Source organism: Crocodylus porosus, unplaced genomic scaffold (assembly GCF_001723895.1).
Source record: "Crocodylus porosus isolate Cpor-Errol unplaced genomic scaffold, CroPor_comp1, whole genome shotgun sequence".
Classification (NCBI taxonomy): domain Eukaryota; kingdom Metazoa; phylum Chordata; order Crocodylia; family Crocodylidae; genus Crocodylus; species Crocodylus porosus.
Genome location: NW_017728949.1, coordinates 10178274 through 10200225, shown reverse-complemented (window position 1 = coordinate 10200225; position 21952 = coordinate 10178274). Strand labels below are relative to the sequence as shown.

The window sequence follows — 21952 nt, the reverse complement described above, 5'->3', positions numbered from 1 at the left end:
CTCTCATCCCCACTCCAAGCCAGACAGAGTCAGTCCCACAAGCACCCATGGAACCAGTTTTCCTTGTCTGCAGCTTGAGGTGCAGTTCCCCCCAAACCCTTGCACCTAACTTCTTGAAACTTGGCAGGATTTGTAGCCTCAGTGAGAGCTACCATCCCTGCAGTTTTGACCCCCCCACCCCCGTGTTGTAACACATAGACATGACAGGAGTTTTGCTTTCAAGAATTTGGGGTGCTGTTCCCCCCAAACCTCTACACTGATCTTTTTGAAACTTGGCAGGTTTCATTCATGCTACAGAGTCTACCACCCCTGGAATTTTTATCCAAATCATACAAAAAAACAGGGCTATAGATATGTTATTGTTTCCCCATTATACCCTATGGCCAGATCTCCGAGGCAGCTCCGAAGCTCTTCAGGAGCTCCAAACTGCTTCAGGAAGCCTAATGAGGCCAGTGCTTCGACCAGGACGTGCTGCTTCAGACCTCGAAGTATCTGACGCTTCTCCGGATCTGAAGCTCTCTCCGAAGCCTTGCACAGCCCAAATACTCACATTGTAGTGTTGGTCAAAGTAATTTTTCTGAAAAGCAAGTATGAAACTCATGAGTTTCTGAAAGGCCCAGTACAGGCGACCCTTGCCATTTGCGGGGGGGGTACGTTCTCATATCCCCCGCTAATGGTGAAATCTGTGAATAAGGCACTGTATTCATGAACGTAGTGTTCCCAGTGGCTGGGAGGGGTGGGAGGCATGGCTCTGGCAGCAGGAGTCTGGCAGCAGCAAGCGCAAAACTCCCGAGGAGCTATTGTAAGTGTATAAAGTGTCCTTAAAATGCAGCTTCAGCATTCGCTAATATTTGAAAGTGTGAATGCGGAACCCGCAAATAGCAAAGGTTTCCTGTATACTGCTTTGTTTTTAACCAAGAGGCAGACTAGAGATCACAAATATTTTGACCGTTGCTGTGCTTGGGCTTGCTGAATGTATTATTTTGGGTAAAAGACTGTACAGCTGGGAAAATATCACTCAGAAAGCAGATTTTGTTATGATTTAATGTAATGCAACATCATGCAAAGGTTAGATGTAAGAGCCAGTGTGCCTCTTTGGATCAGAATTAGTACAGCCTAGCTGATGTTTAATGAAGTGGCTATTTCTTTAAAAACTGAATGTGCTTTATTTGAAACTTACAGAGCTACAATTCTATAACTGTTTCTTTTTTCTCTTTCTTTTTATCTCACTTCATGAAAAAGACCTCTTTATAGAAAAACCTGTTCTCTCCAACTCCTCTAAATGCCCTCTTACCTTCTTGTCCATGTGTGTCTATGGGTCACTTGTGATCTGAGAATCATAGACTAAAACTAACTCTACTTCTGTGGATAGACTGCTTGCTGTACTTGATACAAAGTTTTAAATTCCTTTAGAGGCTAAACCATATCTCTGAATGGGGGCAGGTGGAAGCTGGGGAACTTTCATTACAAATTGGGGTATTCATTTCTCTGAGTTTTGAACTAGTCCACCATTTCTTTACCTATTAATTATCCTTATGATTTAAAATAAAAGAAATCTCTCATTTTTGAGTGATCCTGGAATGTTATCTCAACTCCTAGCTTTGTTTTTAATGGATAGTGCTTTCTTCGAAAAAATGAAGATAATTTTAGGTTATGCTTATGTTATACAAATGAGGTTTACAAAACCAAAATGTTCTTTCCTTCAGAGTATCAGAGAAAGAAGCAGTGAGAGGAAACATGACTCTAAACCACTGCTGAGGCCACTCCCCTCAGAAGACAGACCTCTTCCAGTTTTGGTTCCTAGGATTTTTAATCTAATGACTGTCTAATGTAACATGCATAGCTAGTCCAGAACTCACCACCCCACCTAAGTTCTCTCATTGCTGGATTAGTTAACCATGTTCCATTTTGCTTGCTGTCCTCTGACACCCAATGATCCAACTTCAACTGTTATAGGACTATTCTAGGGCTGGCTCATTTGGCACACTCCTGGGTGGTAGGAGCTGTGGGTCTGAATCGAATCGCTTTGTGAAACTTAGCTCTCTCCCTTTCTTAGTGAGTTCTCTAACTAATTTATTAGGTGGACATACCTTCTCTTCCGGATGTTTTCTAAATGCAAATAACTATGGATTTTCTTTATACTGAACTCACTGCTGGTGTATAAAAGGCATGCTTTGCAAAGATCTTAGGAAGGAGATACAAGCCATGATCAGAATGGCATTCTTCTGCACATGTAAAAAGCTAAAAGTGGGAAAGGTAGGACCCAAACCACAGATCCGGACAGCCTGTTGCTTCAGGAAAAGACCCTGGCTGCCCCAGGTGGCTATGATGCTGATGAGGGGAAGGGGATGAGCAACCATGGGGGGCCCAACTTAACGAACATGAAACCTTCAGGGAGAAAGATGCACGTGAAAGTGCCACCTCTCGGTTTAATTAAATGTTGCAGCTACCAACATTTTCATGAGCATAATGCCTGCTCTGGAACATAGACCAGAGCACAGGGAACTGCCTATCCTTGCAGAGACTATGCTGTTCAGCCACAGCCAGACCTGGGCCCAAAGTGGTCTGATTCAGTGAACTGGTGGGCCACCCCCTCACCCCAACCCCCATTCAGAGTACTACTGCACCCTTCTAGAACTGGCCTGGAACCTCTTGAGGGCCATGCACTTACACTGGAGACCACCAATGGCTGGGGGAAGCAAGTTGCCTCTGGAAGATAAGCTGAGTAAATGGTGGCTCTGGCATTGGATTGGGCAGCCTGGTTCCCCTCCCCTCCCCTCCCTCAGTGCTGCTCCCCAGAGCAGGTCTTGCTAGGTGCCTTCCTTGCTCCTTGAACCATGGGTCAGAGGCTCCTACATATCATATCTCCTGTTCTGAGGCTCCCCCACACCCCAGCATCTCCCAATCAATGCATGGTATGGAATATCTCCTCATGGTTGCCATACAGGCCCTGACCCTAGTGGGACTCTCAGGCATGTCAACCTAGGGAGGCAACAGTCTCCCTGCAGGAGGTGGTACTGGTGCCACTCAGGGGTGTCATAGCTTGATTCCAATTGGTCTTTGATCTTGTGCATAACCTCCTTATCCTGGTGCTGCAACTCTCTCAGCTCCACAGTAGCAGAGGTAGCCTCCCTCATACAGCAGGTGGCCATTTGTAGACCTCATTTTTGGACCTTTACAGCATGTTCCTGGGCCTGGACAGCTCATTCAAGTGCCACAGTAATGCAGGTGAAAGCAACTGCCAACCTGTCCATTCCAACCCTGTATATTGAGGGTCCTATTTAGTCCTCATGTTGTCAGTGCTGTCTACACACATATCTCTGGGTGACTATCCTAGATACAGCATCTTGGGCTCCATGACTGGGCCTCCCATGCACAAATGCAGAGTTTGAAGATGAGACACCAAGGGACCTCTGGTGAATCCCTGCCTGGACTCTTTCCTCTGCCTGGGGCTAAAATCCATGCAACTGTTCACAACCCAGCAGTGACCATGCCATGAAATACCTGCATCCATCTCCCAGCTGAAAGAACCTGGATGCCTGGGTTCCATCTCCCTGTTGTGGGAGCTGGAAGGGCTGGGAACCCAAGTATCCAGGCCTGGAGGGTTGAGCTGTCTGCAGTTCTGTAAGAGGAGAAGGAGGGAGGGAGTGGTGGGGCACTCTGCTAAAGAAAATTCACATTTCCCACTGTGCTTTAACTACAGCAGCGCTCATAAGTAGGTGCTCTGCCAAGTGACAGCCAGAGGCATGCCAGTGAAGCCTGATGTTGTGACTATTGTAACACCTTGGCTGTGGGACTCAAGGAAAAAAAGCTTTCAGTGTCTTTTGGGGTGTGTTTGAGTGTGGGTTTAGGTCAGGTGGGTCCACATAAACATATGCTAGTATCTCTCAGGAAAGCAACATGACCTTGTGGAAGAGGATGGCCAGTGGTTAACTAGATTTATGGTCCTACTTAATATAACACAGACTGATAAGCCCCCCAAAACAGTAGGGAATACCGATCCTGGCACCTCTGTTTCATTCCGGAAAAGTGGTGTGGGTATTTGGGAGGGGGGTGTTTGAAAGGCACAGGATCATTGGAGAGCATCAATAAATCAGTATTATCACTCTTCCAGCTGGACAGTCATCAAACCCAGAACATGCTGGATACCAGAGTAGGCAATAATATCCTTTCTACCAATTTACCAATACTCTACCCCAATTTACCAATATCTTTTTCCAAAAGCAAAGCCCAACATCTCTCACCTAGAAACATCGCATTCAGGTCAGCTGTATAGTCTCTGTACAGGAAGCTGCTAGAGCTATGCAAAGCTTCAGTTGCTGATTCAATTTGAGAGAGATTCAGCCCGATTCAGTGGTCAAATTTCCAAATCCAAATTGAATCAGGAGACCCTTTAATCTATCCAAATTGAATCGGAACCCTTTGAATTGATTTGGAGAGATTCAATGATATAGACACAGGCACATTGTCTCATGAATGCTGAGATGGTGGAGCAGATGGAGCATCCCACAAGAGCACTTCTGGTCCACTTCCATGTATGCCATGGAGCACGTGGGGGACCCCTCTCCTACCCCCCAGCTTGGTGACTGGTGCTTCCTGGGTCTGGGGGGCACCCAGGGTCCCCCCATGGCCAATCACCAAGCTAGGAGGGTGAGGGAGGGTCCTGTTGCCAAACCTCACTCCTGTGGGAAACTCCCTCTGCCCCACCATTGCAGCATTCACCAGCCATGCCTGGTACCTCAAGGTATGTAGAAAAAACGTTTAAAGCTGTGTCTGTGGTTGAATTGCTGATTCTCTAAATCAGCATCAAATCTGCAGATTTGGCCGAATCAAATTGGGACTGTGATCCAAATCAACTAATCAAATCACTGTCCCCCAATTCAGGCCAAATCTGAATTGAATATAGCCCATTTTGTACACATCTTAGTAGCTGGCTTAAGATGTTTAGCCAGCACAACATGGGATGCCAAATTCAAAGTACTCAAAAGCACTGTGTTTGCAATGGTATACACTGCAGCAGGTTACTGTGCTCCTGTAAGGTCCAGAAGTCATTGCACTAAAAAACTTGATGCTTTATTTTACTGTGCACAGAGACTCATAACAGGCTGCACAACCTACACACCCACCCCTCCTTGTTCTGCCCCCAGATTCTGGCTGCACTTAGAGCTGTGCGGGCCAGACAGGAAGGTGTTGTAGGCCATGTTTGACATCTCTGGTATAAGGTGTGAAAGGACGTATATTGTTTTTCACAGTATTAATGAGTGCAGTTACCAAATGCACACACACAAATGTATTCACTACACTCTAGGGCATTAGACTAAGTAACATAAGAAGACAGACTCTAACTCAGTGGTCACCAACCAGTGGATCTCAATCCACTGGTAGATCGTGGAGCAGGCATGGCTGGCGAACTCAGATTGCTGGGGCAGTGGAGTGTTCACAGGAGCAGGGCGGGGGTGGGGTTTGCAGCCAGCAGGGAGCAGGTGGGGGAGGCATTTGCAGCCTCCCTGCTACTGGCCAGAGTGTCCAGCTGGCTGCAACCCCACCGTGTTTCTGGCCAGCTGCAAGCCACCCCCCTTTCCCATGGGATGCTCCACCACCCCACCAATCTGAGTTCACCAGCAATGCCTGTCTTGGAGTCTCTTGCAGTAGATTTTGGAGCCTCTTGGAGTTGATCCAAGGTTGGGGTGGGGTCTGAGTACCCACCTGCAGGCATGCACATGCCCCAGCCCAGCAGGTCAGTCCATGGGGGAGGAAAGGGGTGGGGGCTAGATCAAGGCCCATACAGTGAGGGACAGTGCTGCAGAGGCAAGAGCAGGGGTAAGTTGAGAAGGGCCCCAGCTGGGTAGGACTTATCTGCTGGGGAGGCATGCCCCCAAATAATTTTTTCTCCCTCTGCCTCGATCCGCATCCCCCCACCCTCCCCACTGACTTACCTGCTGGGTGGGGGAGGGGGTCTGGTGGTGGCACATGGTAGATCTTGGGTTCCTTTTAAATGCCAAAGGAGATGTCCTACTTAAAAAGAGTGGAGACCACTGTTTGTAACTGCTCACCTTCTGCCAGGGTTTTGGGTTTGTGGAAGCCCAGAAGGTGGGTACTATGGCCTTGTATGTTGCAATAAATTTAGCTAAGTGGGGTGAATGGAAATGAAATGATTGTTCATAATAATCCTATCTGAAATCTATTCCTAAAGTGTTTTATATCAACACCAAATGGATCCCCCATTGGGCATGACCATGAGAGAGAAGTATGGGTCAAGCAGAATAGATTGGGAGCTGGATAGGGATTCTTCAAAACAACACTGTACAAGATGAACATCTTGGACAGCCCCCTGTGTGAATGTAGTGTCCCACAAACAGCACAGCACTTAATCAAAAGCTGTGATCTTTACAAATGTCCAGATTGGGTAGATGGAATCCTCACACTGATCAATAATACCAGACAGTGGCTCATAGCTGGCCAGAGGGAATAGAGGGTATGGGGTTGGAATCAGGGACTTCACCATCTTGGGTCACTGAAAACCCCAGGAGTGAGGCTGGTCTGGTGCTCGGGCAGAACAGACAAGCTCTGGCTGAGGCTAGCGTACCAACTTGGGAGTACCAACTGCAAACCCTCAGGGTTGAGAGGAGAATACTTCCTAATGCAAGTTGCAATGGGATCTGGTACAAATGTTTGTTATGGCACTCTAACCCACAGTACTGAAGTCTGACACCATATCCATCTAGGGTTATCTTAGAGTGGGACCCACCATTTTTACAGCGTTCTGTGTGCCCTGACTATCTGTTCGATTACGGTGGTAGAGCACTTTCTGCAATAAGTGTAACTTGTATATATGGCCTATAGGTTTTCCTGTGCAAAACAATCATTTTCTGAATTGAAAATTGCCATTAGGAGGACAATTTGAATTGAAGTGATTTCATATTAATTTGATACATGTTTTGGTTGATAACCTATAGATATATACAATAAAAGAGTGGAAGAACGGCATTGAAGGAAAACTGAATATCAGAAACACATACTGAAAACCTGAAATGTTAAGGGTGGGAGAGATAGAGTAGAAGTTTTGTATTGAATTCTGCTTTTAACTCCTGGAATCAAACAGTCTTGGAACCAGATGGCTCAGGGAATCCTAAATATACTGTATAAAACTTTCTTCATCCAACTCAGTGGTTTGCATCTGGCTTTAAGTTGTCGCTTTTCAGTAGTGTGCATGGAAAACCTTCCTTTAACATTTTGGTTTGTGTGACAAGTCAGGGACTTCTGTGGGTCATGAGCTCTTTGTTGGTATTCCTACTAAGCTGCCAGCTCAGTTTTGGGTGTGCAGTCTTTTACCTCCCCATTCCTCTTTTCACTTCCATGTTGGGCTTAAGCTCCAGCAGAACAAACTTAACAAAAAAGGATCAGAAAGAGATAGCTACCTCTGTTAATCTGAAGTTAGTCAGAAGACAAGGTAAAGATGCACCTTATAAACTAACTGAATCAGAGATGCATAAGCTTTCATGAGCAAGAGTTCTTTTCAACAGATGCTAAGAAAGGACATGCACAGAGCAGAAATGATCATTGACTTGTATCCTGTGCTAATGAAATGTACTTTTAAAAAATAATAAAATATCTCCTATTAAGATGAACTGGGCTGTTCGGGGTGGGGAGTAAAGAGAAGTGGGTGTTGCCTTGCAACAGAGCCAGGTGCAGTTGAGCTGTGCTAGCCTGATGGGGTTAACCCCAGACTGAGGGAATGAAAGGTTATAAAAGAGCAGGAGCGTATGGCTGTCTTCCCTTGGACCATTTGCAGTAAAAGAAGCTAAGGGAGGTTTGCCTGTGTTAGGGGCCCAATGAGGTGAGTGCAACTGTTTTTCATGAATACTGATGATTCCTGCAAAGTGTTAGCCAAAATATGGATCACTGGGTTTAGAAGGCTGTTGTTTTTTCTAATGGTCTTTAATGTCTTGTGCTTTCTTTTAAGTAAAGCAATGGTGTGTTTATAACCTGTGCAAAGCTTGGTTCCCACATCTGTTACACGCCTCCTGAAAAGTTAAACTGTAAGCCTAATACCTTTGCTGGGCTTCTGGGAAAGAGAACGTGTTTAAGCAATGGTGGTAATCTTAGGAGTAAGAACTACATCAGTCATTCTCCTTTTAAAAGGTGGAAGGAGGCAGGCACTCGCTCATCTCTGCCCGACCTCCTGTGTAAAGAGATGCTCTTAATTTGGGTTAGATTTAACTGACTAAAGTCTACATTGTGCTTTATTTTGGGTTGGGACATCCTGTATCTTTCAGGAAGGTTACAGACTAAATTACTTAAATGTTCAAGGCACTACAGTCCCTTTCCACAATTTCCCCTAGAGGACAGACAAAGCTTTCCCAAATTGACTCTTATTTTACTGTGCCTCAGTAAAACGAACCATGGGATCCCCTTCCTTTCCACTCTGGTGAACAGAAAGACTGGTGGGGGACAGTGTTGTGGGTAGGGTTTTGCAGGAGGGACATTCCTAGTTGAGCTAAGCTAACCCAGGTGGCCAGTTCTGTATGCTGATGCCAATTACCCCAGCTAACATTGCACACCCTAAATCTATACTGCTTAGTCAATTAGAGTCATTTGGTCTTGTGTTTGGCACTACACAAATTAAAACTTCAGTCATGATCAAATACCTTACTGTAGTCTCTGAAGTAGTCACTTGCTAAATCATTGAGCTGAGTTGAAACCTTAATAATCAGTAAGAAGGATGCAAACATGGAACAGATTGACTTGCATTTGGTCAATTTGCATGTCTAAAGACTATGTTTCTAGCTGAATAAATGTAGTTTAATAGGATTTTTAGCCATGATCTTACATAATTAAAAGGAGGAAGAAGAGGGGGAGAAATGGAAAACAAGGTCATCTAGACATTCAGTAGCAGGGATTTAAGAGCACTAAGTGCTGGGCAAGGGCTGAGGTGTGCTTAAAAACCCTCCTGTTTCAGGACATAACAAGTTCTAGATGAGGGGGGTTGGAAGAAAATTTCCCTAAGAAAATATTCCATAATGGCGTAACATGGGCGTTTTCGCACTCTTTTTCTGAAGTAGTTACTGATTCCTGTACATGGTGTGTTTGGCTAAACAGACCACTGGTCTCAGCCAATATGGCAGCTCCCGTGCTCTTAGGAGAGATTGTGTCCTTATACTAGACACAAAGATAAGCAGGATATTTATGTCTGGCAGTCTAGTAAAAAATAGGATGAACACAGTAACTGTTCAGGAAAAGAATAATATGCTGTTGTCAGTCTCTGCTTTAACAGACTGTGATTAACAAATCACACCCAAAATAGAGAGGAGATAAACTTGACTCATGATGTGGAAACAAAATGTATCTTTGTCAATTGGCTTCAAAACAGCAAAAGGAATGAGTACAAGGTAGGGAAAGCAGGTGTGCTCTGTAGACAGGCAATTGGCTATTTTGTGTGGAAATAGAGTCTAATAGCTATTTCTTCATTTGCTCGCAGCAGTGAAGTTTTTTATACTTTAGCCTTCAGTTTCCCTGTTTACTGTCTGTCTGCAGCAAAGACTATAAAAACCAGACCTTTTCTGCGAAGGATAGCTTCCCAGACAGACAGATTAAATATATAGCAGATGTGTGGCTTGCTTCTTTAAATATCTGTTTATCTATGTAATACCAGTTAGACGTCATGCAATCGTTTGAGAAAGAGCTAGATTGTTCAGCCTTTGCTTACACTGGTATGAACATTTACACAAATATTGTGACATTAATGGCACACTCCAGCACTTAATGTTTGTTGAGCAAGCGAACATAGCAAGTGAGAACTCAGTGTTGTGAGAGATGGCCCCAACTCATTTGTTCCAGGGATGCAAGGCCCCTCATACTTTTCTATAATTCTTCCCTCCAAGAGTGAGAAGATTGTCTTATACTCCTTAAAGTAGGTAAGAGGTAGGAAGTAGAAAGATCCAATTGCTGGCACTGTGCCCCTTCCAATGTGTGGACCAATTGTAATCATGCAAGGATGTTGGCATACAAGTAGGGTGACAATAAGGAAATTTGGGACATCCAGGACACTGGCCCCCCCAAAGTTAGTGGTACTACTCCACACAGTGGCAGTGGGCAGGGGTGTGGATGCAGTGTGGTGTATCGTGCCATGGCGCTGCCCCACCAGACTGTGCCCCATGCCCCTGAGATTCTGGGATTAATTTTAATTTTCTCCAGCTAGCCTTTGAAATCCAGAACTGTCCTGGGTAAACTGGGATGTATGGTCACCATATATACAAGGGACTGTGGATCATCTTCTGATTTGAACTGCAAAGTAAAAGCAGTAAATCCCAGACTTTAGTTGCTTTTGAGGTCTTACTATGTTCAACTATTGTAGTTGAATACAACTCTTTCTGGCTGAATTACGACAACATTACAGCCTGCATACTGACCATTATAAAAAAAGACAGCTGCTCTGGGAAAGCTGGTACAGGAATTTGCTCTTTTCTGAGAGAAAAAGGGGAGCAGGGGAGGATTATGACTGTAAAATCAAATATGTTGTCTCTCTGTTCCTGGGCTTGTGCATTTTTGCAGGCTTCAAGGCCAGGTTAGGCTGTAAAATTGCAGTCTGGAAAATATTTAGTTTTTTACAAATTGCATAAAGTGTATGTAAAACAATATATTTTCTTACCCAACTTCTTTCCAATATCATAAACTACGGATAGACAACTTTCAAGTTCTTCAAAAGTGGAGAGGGAGTTGCCATGTGGAGCACATCAGCTGTTATATTTAATAGGCTTGATTCAAGCAAGCTAAATTGCTGCAACTTCAGCCCTAGATGAAATGGGGGGAGGACAAGGTAGAAAGTAGGAAAGGTGTAGTCATAGGGCTGGGTCAAGAAGCTGGTCTGTCCCAGCCTTGAGGCTGTACTCCAAATGGTGTGTAGATATTTGAATTAGTTAGCCTGATCTACTTCCCAAAGTTAGATCAGGGCAGCCATTTTTGTCCAATCTAACCTTCCTGAATGTTGGTACAGATCAGTACTTGGATCAACTTAACCTTAGTTAGGATCTAAATTGGGGTCCTGTATGCACACCTGTAAGCTGTCATGGTACAACAATTACACTGCCATTGAATGATACCAGAAACTGGTAAATTAGATTATACCCTTAGTAATGTAAATTGGAACAGGATTAAGAATTCCTTTGGAAAAATATTTAACCACCTCTTTCCTTTCTATATTTCTCTTACTTGTGAAAATCAATGTCTTTTTATTTATTTCAGTGTAATGCTTTCTGGGTGCATCTACATGAGATGCTTTACTGTTGAGTTGTCTAATTAACTCCGTAGTAAAGTGTCACTGTCTACATATGCACCCCCATTAGGCCGGAATAAAAATGGATTAAGTCCGCCACACGATAGTAGTGCCAAACACAAGTACTGTCCTATAGTGGAGTTATTTACTGTGCCACAACACATGTGCATACAGTGACTGGGGCTAGTTGGAGCACAAGTGTGCTATAGTGTGAGAGCTGTATGCTGGCTAGCCCAACACTGTAGCACCCTTGTGCCCCAGCCAGCCCCTTTGCAGCTTGTTGAGCTGAGGGGAGCAGTTCTGGTCTGGCAGGCTGACCCCTGGAACCCCCTAACAGATGGGGCTATGCTACCCCAGTTCAATATGCTGAAGTCCTAGTGCACATGTATACACTCTGCTTGGGAGCAATACATTCCAGTTCAAACTGCACCATACTTTCAGGAAACTCAGCCATAGTCCAAGGAGAAATTTTGCCTCAAACATTCATTCCAGTCAGAGATCAAGGTGGAAAACAAGCTCTTTTGCAGCTAGAGTGGGTCCCGCTACACAGCACCATAAAACTGCAAATTGTCTCACAGACTAGAGAAAAGAATGTGGTGGTCCACAAATGCAGAAACATACGTTTACTCTGACGTAATTGGTTTTTACTCCAAAATAAAAGTGAAGGAGATACACAACATATAGCTTTACCTTGGTGTCAGTGGCTCCAATCCAGGGTAAAGTAAATCCTCAAATAACAAGGAATAATTATATACCTGTGTACATTATCCTGCTGTGCCACCTGTATCTGCTCTGATGCACAATTTCATCCTGAGGTAGCTTTTTGTGCAAATGGGCTTGCTTTTTACCTATTGGATAAGGTGCTCTCAGCAGTGTAACAAAGTAGGGTTACTGGGGCAGCAGCGAAGTCTCCAGTTATCACGTGGGGGTGTTCCAATGCTGTGAAACTGCTTACTTCAGGCAACTAGCTTTGGAGAGCAGGCAGTACTTTTCTTCTTACCATAGGGTAAAAGCTAAAGTAATTTACTTAACAGTGGTGTGTTGCTTATCCACCCACCCTATATATAATGGCATCTCTTAGAGACATCTATTTCAGTAGTAGAAGAAAACTATTAAAGCGGGTAGCTTAAATGAGTTATTTGTGTCTTGTTTGGGTGCTGCAAAAAATACTCAGCTGAGTGAATAACCCAACACTGTGGCAGTGAGTAGAGGAAGCTTGAAGTAAGAACCTTTATCCACTGATAGTAGAGAGAAAGATGGCTTGTACCAAAATTCGAGTCAGTTTGCAAATCCAAGCCTGCTCTTATTTGGGATTCAGCCAGTAAGAGCTGCTTCAAAAATCTCTCTTAAAATAAAATGAGATAGAATATCTGCTGAAGGGGAGGATTTTTTTTTTTTGTTAATGGAGCTGATGACAATGTTCTAAAAGTTGACTTTAGTCAAAAATGCTCATCAAAATGTTGCATTTTAGCCACCAAAATCCTATAGTATGTGTGAGCCCTTGTTTAGGCAAGGTATTTCAACAAAACCTCTGAAAGCAAAATTTTATCTTGAAAGTGCTGGGAGACTCCTAATTATAATGGAACTAGTGTCCCTGGGTATAATACAGTTCTGCATTTAATATAGAGCTATTGAACCATACATCCCAACCTAACTAAATTCACTGAGCTCTCATCAAAGCCCTGTAGTGACACTGTGCTCTGTTTAGATGCCAAGCAAATCTTGAAATAGCTCCAGAGCTTTTGTGGTAACTTCAATTGCAATACAGGGATGTTACTTTAAAAGGACAATAATAGTCCAGGAAATGCATAGCATTAAAAAAACCCTTTTGTGATACTTGAGTAGCTAACATCTCACTTCTTGTCTACTACATATTTGTTACTTTTATACAAACGCAATTAAAATGTTTGTGCTTCTTTGGACACAAAGCAGAGCAATTGCTTATCGATAAAACTGACACTTTTCAATCTGTCTCTGTCTCTCAAATCCATGCTGCTTTTCTTTATTAATTATAAATGTAATATTAAGTGTATACCTAGTTGTGTTAGCCCCATATACGATGCTGATGACTCTTTGCATAAAGCTCAAACAGACCATACAGTGATGATAATTGACAGCTTCTGATTTTACAAGTAGCATGTAGACAACCCTTTGTGTATCCTGCTAACACAACAGAACTCTGAAGGTGTAAAGAGATACCCATTCCAACTTCCATGAAAGGCTGGCACCAATTAGAGTTGGTTGAAATGTTTTGAATGAACTTAAAAAGAAGCTGCTATTTTTAAAACAGATTTTTTAATTTTCCAAATTGCTCATCTTTTGCAAAAAACGATTGCTTGGGTTTTAGTCCAAGATATTCTCAGATACCATTAAGATCTTTAATTCAATGCAAGTAAGGTTTTCACTAAACCCAAATAGTACTGATGTCACAGCAGTCTCTTCTTACCCCAAACCCCTTTCTTTAGCTTGAAAAGGCCATAATTATTTCCCTCTTGGCTGAAAGTTAGACTTCCTGGTATCAGAATTGTGTTTATTTGTGAAAGCACAATAATTCTGTAGTTTCTGGTATTTGCAATAATGTTAATTGGACTGTGGCATGAGAAGACTGTATATCCACAGTATGATCATAGAGAATTTTGCCCTAGATTCCTCATCATCATTGGCAATCCCTCACAGTCAAAGATGATTATCTTCCATGATTGCCTTATCTGTGGGTCTGAAGATGACTGACAAGGCCAATCCAGAATTGAGAGGTTCTACTGCAACTCGGGCTTGTGTTTCTATTCAGCGGGAGTGAATTGTGGATTCAGTCCATGACATGTTGTTTCTGCTGCTGTAGATTCCTCTTTAATATCTGAAATATATAGCTTTTTTCAACAAAAACGTTGCACAGTGGGTGCGTCTACAAAAGACACTGACTGCACAGTAGCCTGATGCTAGCAAAAAACCATGATGTGACACTACTTCTCAGTAGTATTAGGCTATTGAGCAGCAGCATCACAAAAAAGGCATTCGCTGGTGCTACTGTGCAGTAACTCAGGTTACTGCACATTTATTTAGTCCTTGCTTATACAAGTACTAAATAAATGTGCAGTAACCACTGTGCGGTAGTGTCTTGTGTAGATGTGGCCAGTGTGCGTGTATTTGCAGGGATGCAAGTTTCAAAAAGCATTTTTTGGCTGAGAAAACACTTTGCCTTCTTACTCTCTCTGTCTGCTGCACAAGACAGCATCAGTGTAAAAGCTCAGCATTCATTTGGAAGTAAAGACTTTACAATTTTTTCTCTTGAGCTACCAAAATCTCTGTTCTAGTATTGAGTACTGTCAACTTCAAATTGGGTATATATAATTCATTAAAATGGGAACCCTTGGTAACATGTTTGTTTGTCTCTCTTCCAGTCTATCCGAGAAGTCACAGGATATGTCCTGGTGGCTTTGAATCAATTTGAGCACCTCCCATTGGAGAACCTACGCATCATTCGTGGGACAAAACTCTATGAGGACCGTTATGCTTTAGCAATATTTCTTAACTACAGAAAGGATGGTAACTTTGGACTTAGGGAGCTCGGCCTTAAGAACTTGACTGGTAAGGAAAACATCTATAAACAGATGTTGCGTTATAATACCAGGTTAGGTTGTTTATTGTTTACAGAGACGGGTGCATACACCAGTGTTATTTATGGACTGTGTGGGCACATCTACAATGCCTCTTTTAAGTAGGCTTAGCCTAAAATCACCATTTTAAGGTGCATTAAAAGTGCATGTCTACATCTCCACACATAAAGCAGGTATCAAATGTAGGCGTCAATAGCTAAGCACACATGTAGACATGCTAATTTGGATTAACTCAGTGTGCATCAATGGATAAACACTGTAATAATGCTCATTAGCATGTCTGCACATGAACTAATGTAACTTACCTATTCATACCTAAATTTAATGCACCTTAATGCTCATTAGCCTAAATTGCCTTAATGTGCCTTAAGTAAAGTTGCACTAAGTATAGGCATGCAAAAATGCACATGTAAACACACCATGTGTGTACTAAGATGCTTGAAGTCATACACAGCTGAAAGACTTAAATGCATATAACTTGATACCTTTTTGGTACTCACCAGTATTTTTCTTAAGCTCGACACTGTGACATATGTCTGTGTGGAATTGGCTGTATTGAATTACGCAGGAAGAGTATAGGGACTGAAATTGTAGATGTGAACAGGTTTCAGGAAATAGGTTCAGACTTCCAACTGATGTAAAACAGCATGATTCCTTTGAAGTCCATGAAGCTGCACCAGCTTACACCAACAGGAGATCAGGCCTGCTGTGTTCAGTTGGGCTACAGAGCATACTAGCAAACAGGTGCATAGTCATAGCTCTTACTGCCCCTAAATAAACACTTTAACTAGAACACTTCCATTATTACTATTCAAACTTTTGTCTCTGCTCTGTACATATTTAAATTGGAAAAGTTGTTGGAAAAGTAGGCCGGCTTTTAGAAAAGATACTATTTATAAAGACATGTGCATGCTAGTGGTCTTATAACTTACAGAAGTCCCTTGGTTATTGGTTCCAATACAGATTTATTGAGAGAGAGAAATGCACCACCACTGTCCATTTATTTAGCGTTGGAGGGCACAACCTGGGAGAATTGAACTCGGAGTAGTTCTTTCTACTTCCGTAGAGCTTTGGCATCCATGTGAGACTAGTGTCCTGGAGTTGGTGTTTATGGGGTTGAAAGTTAAATTTGTAATACTGGCTTGCATATAATGTAGTGCAGATAGCCACTGTGTAAGGTTCTCCAGAGTTAATTCAAATCACTTTATTTATAGATGCTCCCTCACAGAAGAGGGACATCATGTTTTGTAGTGGCTTTGTGACAAGGAGGACTCATCTCCACTAGTGGCTGAGTGCAGACCAGAAATGTGTGACCTGAGCTGGATTTGAAATTTGCCCCTGAATATACAGAGGTGAAATCTTGCTGAGAACAAGTGAACCTTTTCACTGCTCTAAAAGGGGAAAAGGAGCTGCCCTTTGAGAGCACATGCCAGTAGTTACAATCAGATAGTTACATGACCCTATAGCAATACAGTGATCTAAATCACCTTCACTTTGACCCTGAATGAAACTGCTACACTTGTACTGCTGAAGAATCAATCAGGCCTATTAGTTGCATGATAACAGCTTATATCCAGGGCTTGTCAAACTCAGCTGATCTAGATGATCTGTACCTCAGAGTGCTGAGGGAATTAGCTGAGGTCATTGTGGGACCCCTATCATGGCTTTACAAGCACTTGTGGGGCTCTGCTGTGGTCCCAGAGGACTGGAAGAGGGCCAACGTGGTTCCCATCTTCAAAAAAGGGAGGAAGGAGGACCCAGGAAACTATGGGCCAGTTAGTCTTACCTCGATCCTGGGTAAGCTTTTGAGAGAATTATTCTGGCACATGTCCACAAGGGGCCAGCAGGGGAGATTATGCTTAGGAGCAACCAACACTGGTTCATTAGAGGCAGGTCCTGTCAGACCAACCTGGTGGCCTTCTACAACCAAGTCACCAATCCTTAGATGCAGGGGTAGCAGTGGACATAGTCTTTGTGGACTTTCGGAAGGCCTTCAACACTGTCTCTCACCCTGTTCTCATTAAGACACTGGGGGACTGTGGTATCGACACCCACACAATTGGTTGGGTCGCCAACTGGCTGGAGGGCCGCACACAGAGAGTGGTGATGGATGGGTCATTTTTGACCTGGAGGGATGTGGGCAGTGGGGTTGCCCAGGGCTTGGTCCTAGGGCCCGCACTATTCAACGTCTTCATCAGAGACTTGGACAAGGGGGTAAAAAGCACCCTGTTCAAATTTGCTGATGACACTAAGATGTGGGGGGATGTGGGCATGCTAGAAGGGAGGATGGGATTCAACACTGACAAGTGCAAGGTGATGCACCTGGGGAGGAAGAACCAGCAGCATACCTACAGGCTGGGGAACTCCCGTCTCATCAGTGCAGCGGCAGAAAAGGATCTTGGAGTTATCATTGATGCCAAGATAAACATGGGCAGGCAGTGTGGGGATGCAGTCAGGAAGGCCAACCGCATCTTGTCATGCATCCACAGATGCATCTCAAGCAGGTCCAAGGAGGTGATACTCCCCTTCTGTGCGGCACTGGTCAGGCCGCAGCTGGAGTACTGCGTCCAGTTCTGGGTGCCACACTTCAAGAGGGATGTGGGCAACATGGAGAGGGTCCAGAGGAGGGCCACTCACATGATCAGGGGGCAGCAGGGCAGGCCCTATGAGGAGAGGCTATGGGACCTGAACCTGTTCAGCCTCCACAAGACAAGTCTGAGGGGGGATCTAGTGGCCTGTTACAAACTAGTCAGAGGGGACTAGCAGGCATTGGGAGAGTCCCTGTTCCCCCAAGCACTACCAGGAGTAACTAGAAATAACAATCACAAGCTGGCAGAGGATACATTCAGATTAGACATCAGGAGGCGCTACTTCATTGTCAGGGCAGCTAGGATCTGGAACCAACTTCCAAGCGAAGTGGTGCTGGCTCCTACCCTAGGGGTCTTTAAAACATGGCTAGATAATCACCTTGCTGGGGTTTTTTGACCCCAGTACTCTTTCCTGCCATGGCAGGGGGTCAGACTTGATGATCTGCTCAGGTCCCTTCCAACCCTACTAACTATGAAACTGTAACTCTGTCCCAAATATAGTTGGTCTAATAAAAGATATTGCCCTAAGAAAGCCTTGCCACTAACATGATATAATGCTTTCTTAAGTCACGTAGGATGCTACTTTGATTTTAGGCCACCCAGATAGTAACATAGCTTTTTGCAGTGGACATCAGTGGGATTGACACTAAGTGCTATTTTCAAATAACTTGGGCACCTAAATCACTTCTGGAAATTAGGCACATCATTCACAACCACCCCTTTTTAAGTGTGTCCTTCTGTATTATATCTGTTTCTGCATATTCCAGACAAAATCAGCCACAGTTAAGAAATTTACTATTGTGTATATAGTAGTGTGTGATAGAGTGAACTCAGGTGGGTACATTGTGCAGCAAAACAATGAAGACTCAGTTGCCGTCCACATTTGGTATCCTATGTACCCGCATCTTAATGTAATTTACTGCTAGCAGAGTATATTTTCAAATTACAGAAGAGAATGTAAACCATTTAAATGAGGACTTCTCAAAAAAGTTAAGTTTCACTGTTCTCTGATAACTAGTTCATAGATAAGAGCAATCAGAATTTATTTGCACTATAATAGGACACTTGACTAATGAGAGTTCATCAAAACCTCCAACTCTGCAAAAAGGTGTTTTGAAATGCAGGGGATAGTACTGTCCAGCTTGTTGTCAAACCAAGCTATGATGCATACAATACAGAAAGCAGAGGGGGTGGCACCTAACTAATTCTGAGAAGTTAACTGACTGACTCATTTTTAAGGGCATGAACTTTCACAGGGTACAACCTGCTTTGTCAGATGCTGTGAATTGATAACATGGATTAATAGCCTACAAAAACTCATACCTCTCTGAATGAGATAATCTATTAGCTGCTACCCTGCCTTGTCTTCTGCTTGATTTCACACTAACATGTCTGTCTTTTTTTTATTTAGATTCTTTTTACTCTACCCATCATCTGGGTATCTATGTGTTTCTCATAATCCCTAAACTTTTAGCTACTTCATAGCTCTCTTGCAGTTTACCATACAATCTACCCTTCCTTCCTTTTTAGTTCTAGGATTATTCAAGCTTCAGGCCACCATCTATAGGCCTCACCTTGGGTTTTTTTTAATTTTTTTTATTTTTGGCACTCAGAGCTATTTAATCAGATCTAGGTATAGGTGCCTACAAACTATTGTTTCCCTTTGTCTCTTGGAAGTAACGTGCATTACTAACTTAAGTCTGTCATCCTCTGAACACTCAAAACTGGATTCAGGTGCTGAGAATAGGCTACTGTGTAATTCCAGATGCTAATTGACTAGATAGCAAATTATGTCTGAAAGTCTGTAACAGCTTCTTCATTACTCTTGGGATTATTGGTTATTTTATAACCTCTTTCATACTGATAATACTAGGGGATACTCCTAGTTAAAATGTATTGTTTTTTAGTCCAGCACAATTTTAGAATGTATCCTTCTTCATCATAGCTATGCAAAAATGACTTGGGTAATCAAAGTGGGTGATATTGCACTTCCAAGCGTGAGTTAGCTATAATCTTATCTCTATATATGCCAAATGTTTTATATTAAGGCCAGAAACAATCATTACAGTAATATTTTTCTGCTTAAATTAAGATGAAATGATCCTTACTGGGCACATCTACACGAGACACTGACTGCGCAGTAGGGGTGTGTGAAGCTTCAGTTGCCGATTTGATTCAGAAAAGATTTGGCCCAATTTGGCAACTGAATCATCGAATCTGATTTGAATCAGGAGACCCATTAAAAGCTCTGAATCAATTTGAAGCATTCAGATCAATTTGGAAAAGATTCAGTGATTCGGAAGGCAGTCTTGCAGGGAAACAGAAACTGAGAAGGGTTGTGGTGGGGTGGGGTGGGGGGAAGACTGCTCTGATATTGAAATCTGTAGCTGGCCAGTGACTGTGATCTTTCCCTGAGCTCCCTTCCAATCACAGTGCTCTGGAGAGATGTAGAAACAGCATATAAGCCCCTGTGTGAAGCCTTTCTCTGCCTTTTGTGAGCTGTCTGTCTGGAAGCAACAGTGTGTCGAAAGTGCTGGCTTCCTAGTTAGTCTTTTACTAGTCTTTCTTCTTGGAAAGGATTGGATACACCTTATCACTGAATTGAATCATGGTCCTCCAAATCAGCTGCATTTGAATCCAAATCAAATACCGGCCACTTTGCACAGGCATACTGTGTAGTAATCTAATAATACTGTGCAGTGTCATGTCATGGCACAAACAGTGCTAATATGCTGTTGTGCAGTATTAGTAGGGTACTGCACAGTAGCATCACTAAAAAGGCATTCACCAGCACTGTTGTGCAGTAACTCTGTTTACTGAGCATTTATTTAGTACTTGGTTATACAAGTACTAAATTAAATGCACAGCAACCACTGTGTATTGAAGAAAGTGTAGAAGTGCCCACTGACTGCCAATTCTACAGCTTTTGGTTCACCAAATATTTCAGAAAATTGTACTTGAATAATGCAATCCTTCCAGCTGCTTAAAGCATGGATGTAATCTCCAGACTTGCAGGGAAAGCTGGTGGAATGCTTATTAATTTAAAAGGTTAAGAACTGTTTGTTTTGTGATTGTACAGTACCTAACGCAATGCAATTTCTGTATTCTTTGAGACAGCGTGCTCATTGCCATACAAGAAGCAAATATGAAGTCTCCTGCTTTCGTTACACATTCTAGTGTCATTTTTAATGCCACTGGGCTGAGACAAAGTCCCATAAGTGCAATTAAGACAGTATTTTAGCTTCTTCTATAGTACTGTTGCAGTCTTTTCAGTGTTTTAGCAGCTGTGTTTTTATTGTCAAATTCATCTATAGCTATCTCATATTTAAGCATCAAATGTTTTGGTTTTGTCTCTTGTATGTTATATCCAAATCATGCATATAAATGCACTGTGTTTACATGACACAAAATACTTCCTCCTACTTTTAGTTCCTACTTAAAATGTCTCTCAGTCTTACAAATGGTTCTGCTCATGGCATGAGATCAAAATTGAGTCCTAAAATGCAAAAACTATTTCCTCTCCCCATCCCCCGCTGTAAAAATATTTCTTATCTTTAGATATAAAATTCTACATTATGTTATGCCATTGATGTATCAAAAGCAAACTAAGATGTTAACAAACTGGCTGCTGCCATCTCAACTGGATTCTACTTGCGACCTTCAGAAACTGCTGCCAAGAAGCCTGAAAATAAAGTGCAAGTTTAAAATATGGAATGTTATGGAGTGTTTTATACACAAAGCATTCAGTGTATAGATTGAGAACACACCTTCCCTTTTCATTTATTTGGAATTACTTGCACTAGCTTATTCCTGGGCCTACCACATAGCTAGGTACTTAACCTTAACTCATCCAGAGAATGGCATAATCATTGTTCACAGAGTGAGGATTTCTTCTATAGAGAATACATGATAGCTGAGCTCCATTTGACATTTATCTTCATGAATGTGGCAAGATGAAGAAGGGATCAAGCACCATAGCCATTCATGAGGTATCCGATATTTTCTTCTAAGTGAAGATAAATGTCATAACTGAGTTCAGATCTTAGATATCTCCAAGTGGGCAATGCTTTCCTTTATTGACCTTGAGGACTGAAATTTCACTTAATAGGGTATGTGTGGATGGAGGGTTTTTTTTGTTTTAATTCCTGATAGCTTAAGTTTTATTAGAAAAAATATTTGATTGTGGTCAACGAAATAACAGGAGTGTCAGAGCAGCACAATCTGCTATTTCCTCTTTAGCTTTATTTTATTTTTATCTCCCCATATAAAAATAATACAATCTAGATGGCATGGTCCAAATGGTGTTGCTACTTTAACTAGAGTTAACAACCAGTCCAATAGGTCCAATCAATTTTTTCAAATACTTCTAGTTCCACCCAGGCCATGAAACACATTTTAAAAATTGTAAATGTAGTTGGCAATAAGAACTGTTTCTAGTGTAAATTAGCGGGTGGGGGGAAAGAAGTATGCTACGTTTG

At 42.6% G+C, this 21952-nt stretch overlaps 1 protein-coding gene across 6 annotated transcripts in view; it reads left to right on the top strand.

Moving 5' to 3' along the window:
- ERBB4 (erb-b2 receptor tyrosine kinase 4) overlaps nt 1-21952 on the top strand; it is a 1148078-nt gene that overhangs the window by 602134 nt on the left and 523992 nt on the right. For all 6 annotated transcript variants that reach the window (XM_019553894.1, XM_019553891.1, XM_019553890.1 and 3 more), the window contains exon 3: nt 14671-14857. In XM_019553894.1, coding sequence (XP_019409439.1) covers nt 14671-14857 — 187 coding nt within the window. The remainder of the gene's footprint in view (nt 1-14670; nt 14858-21952) is intronic.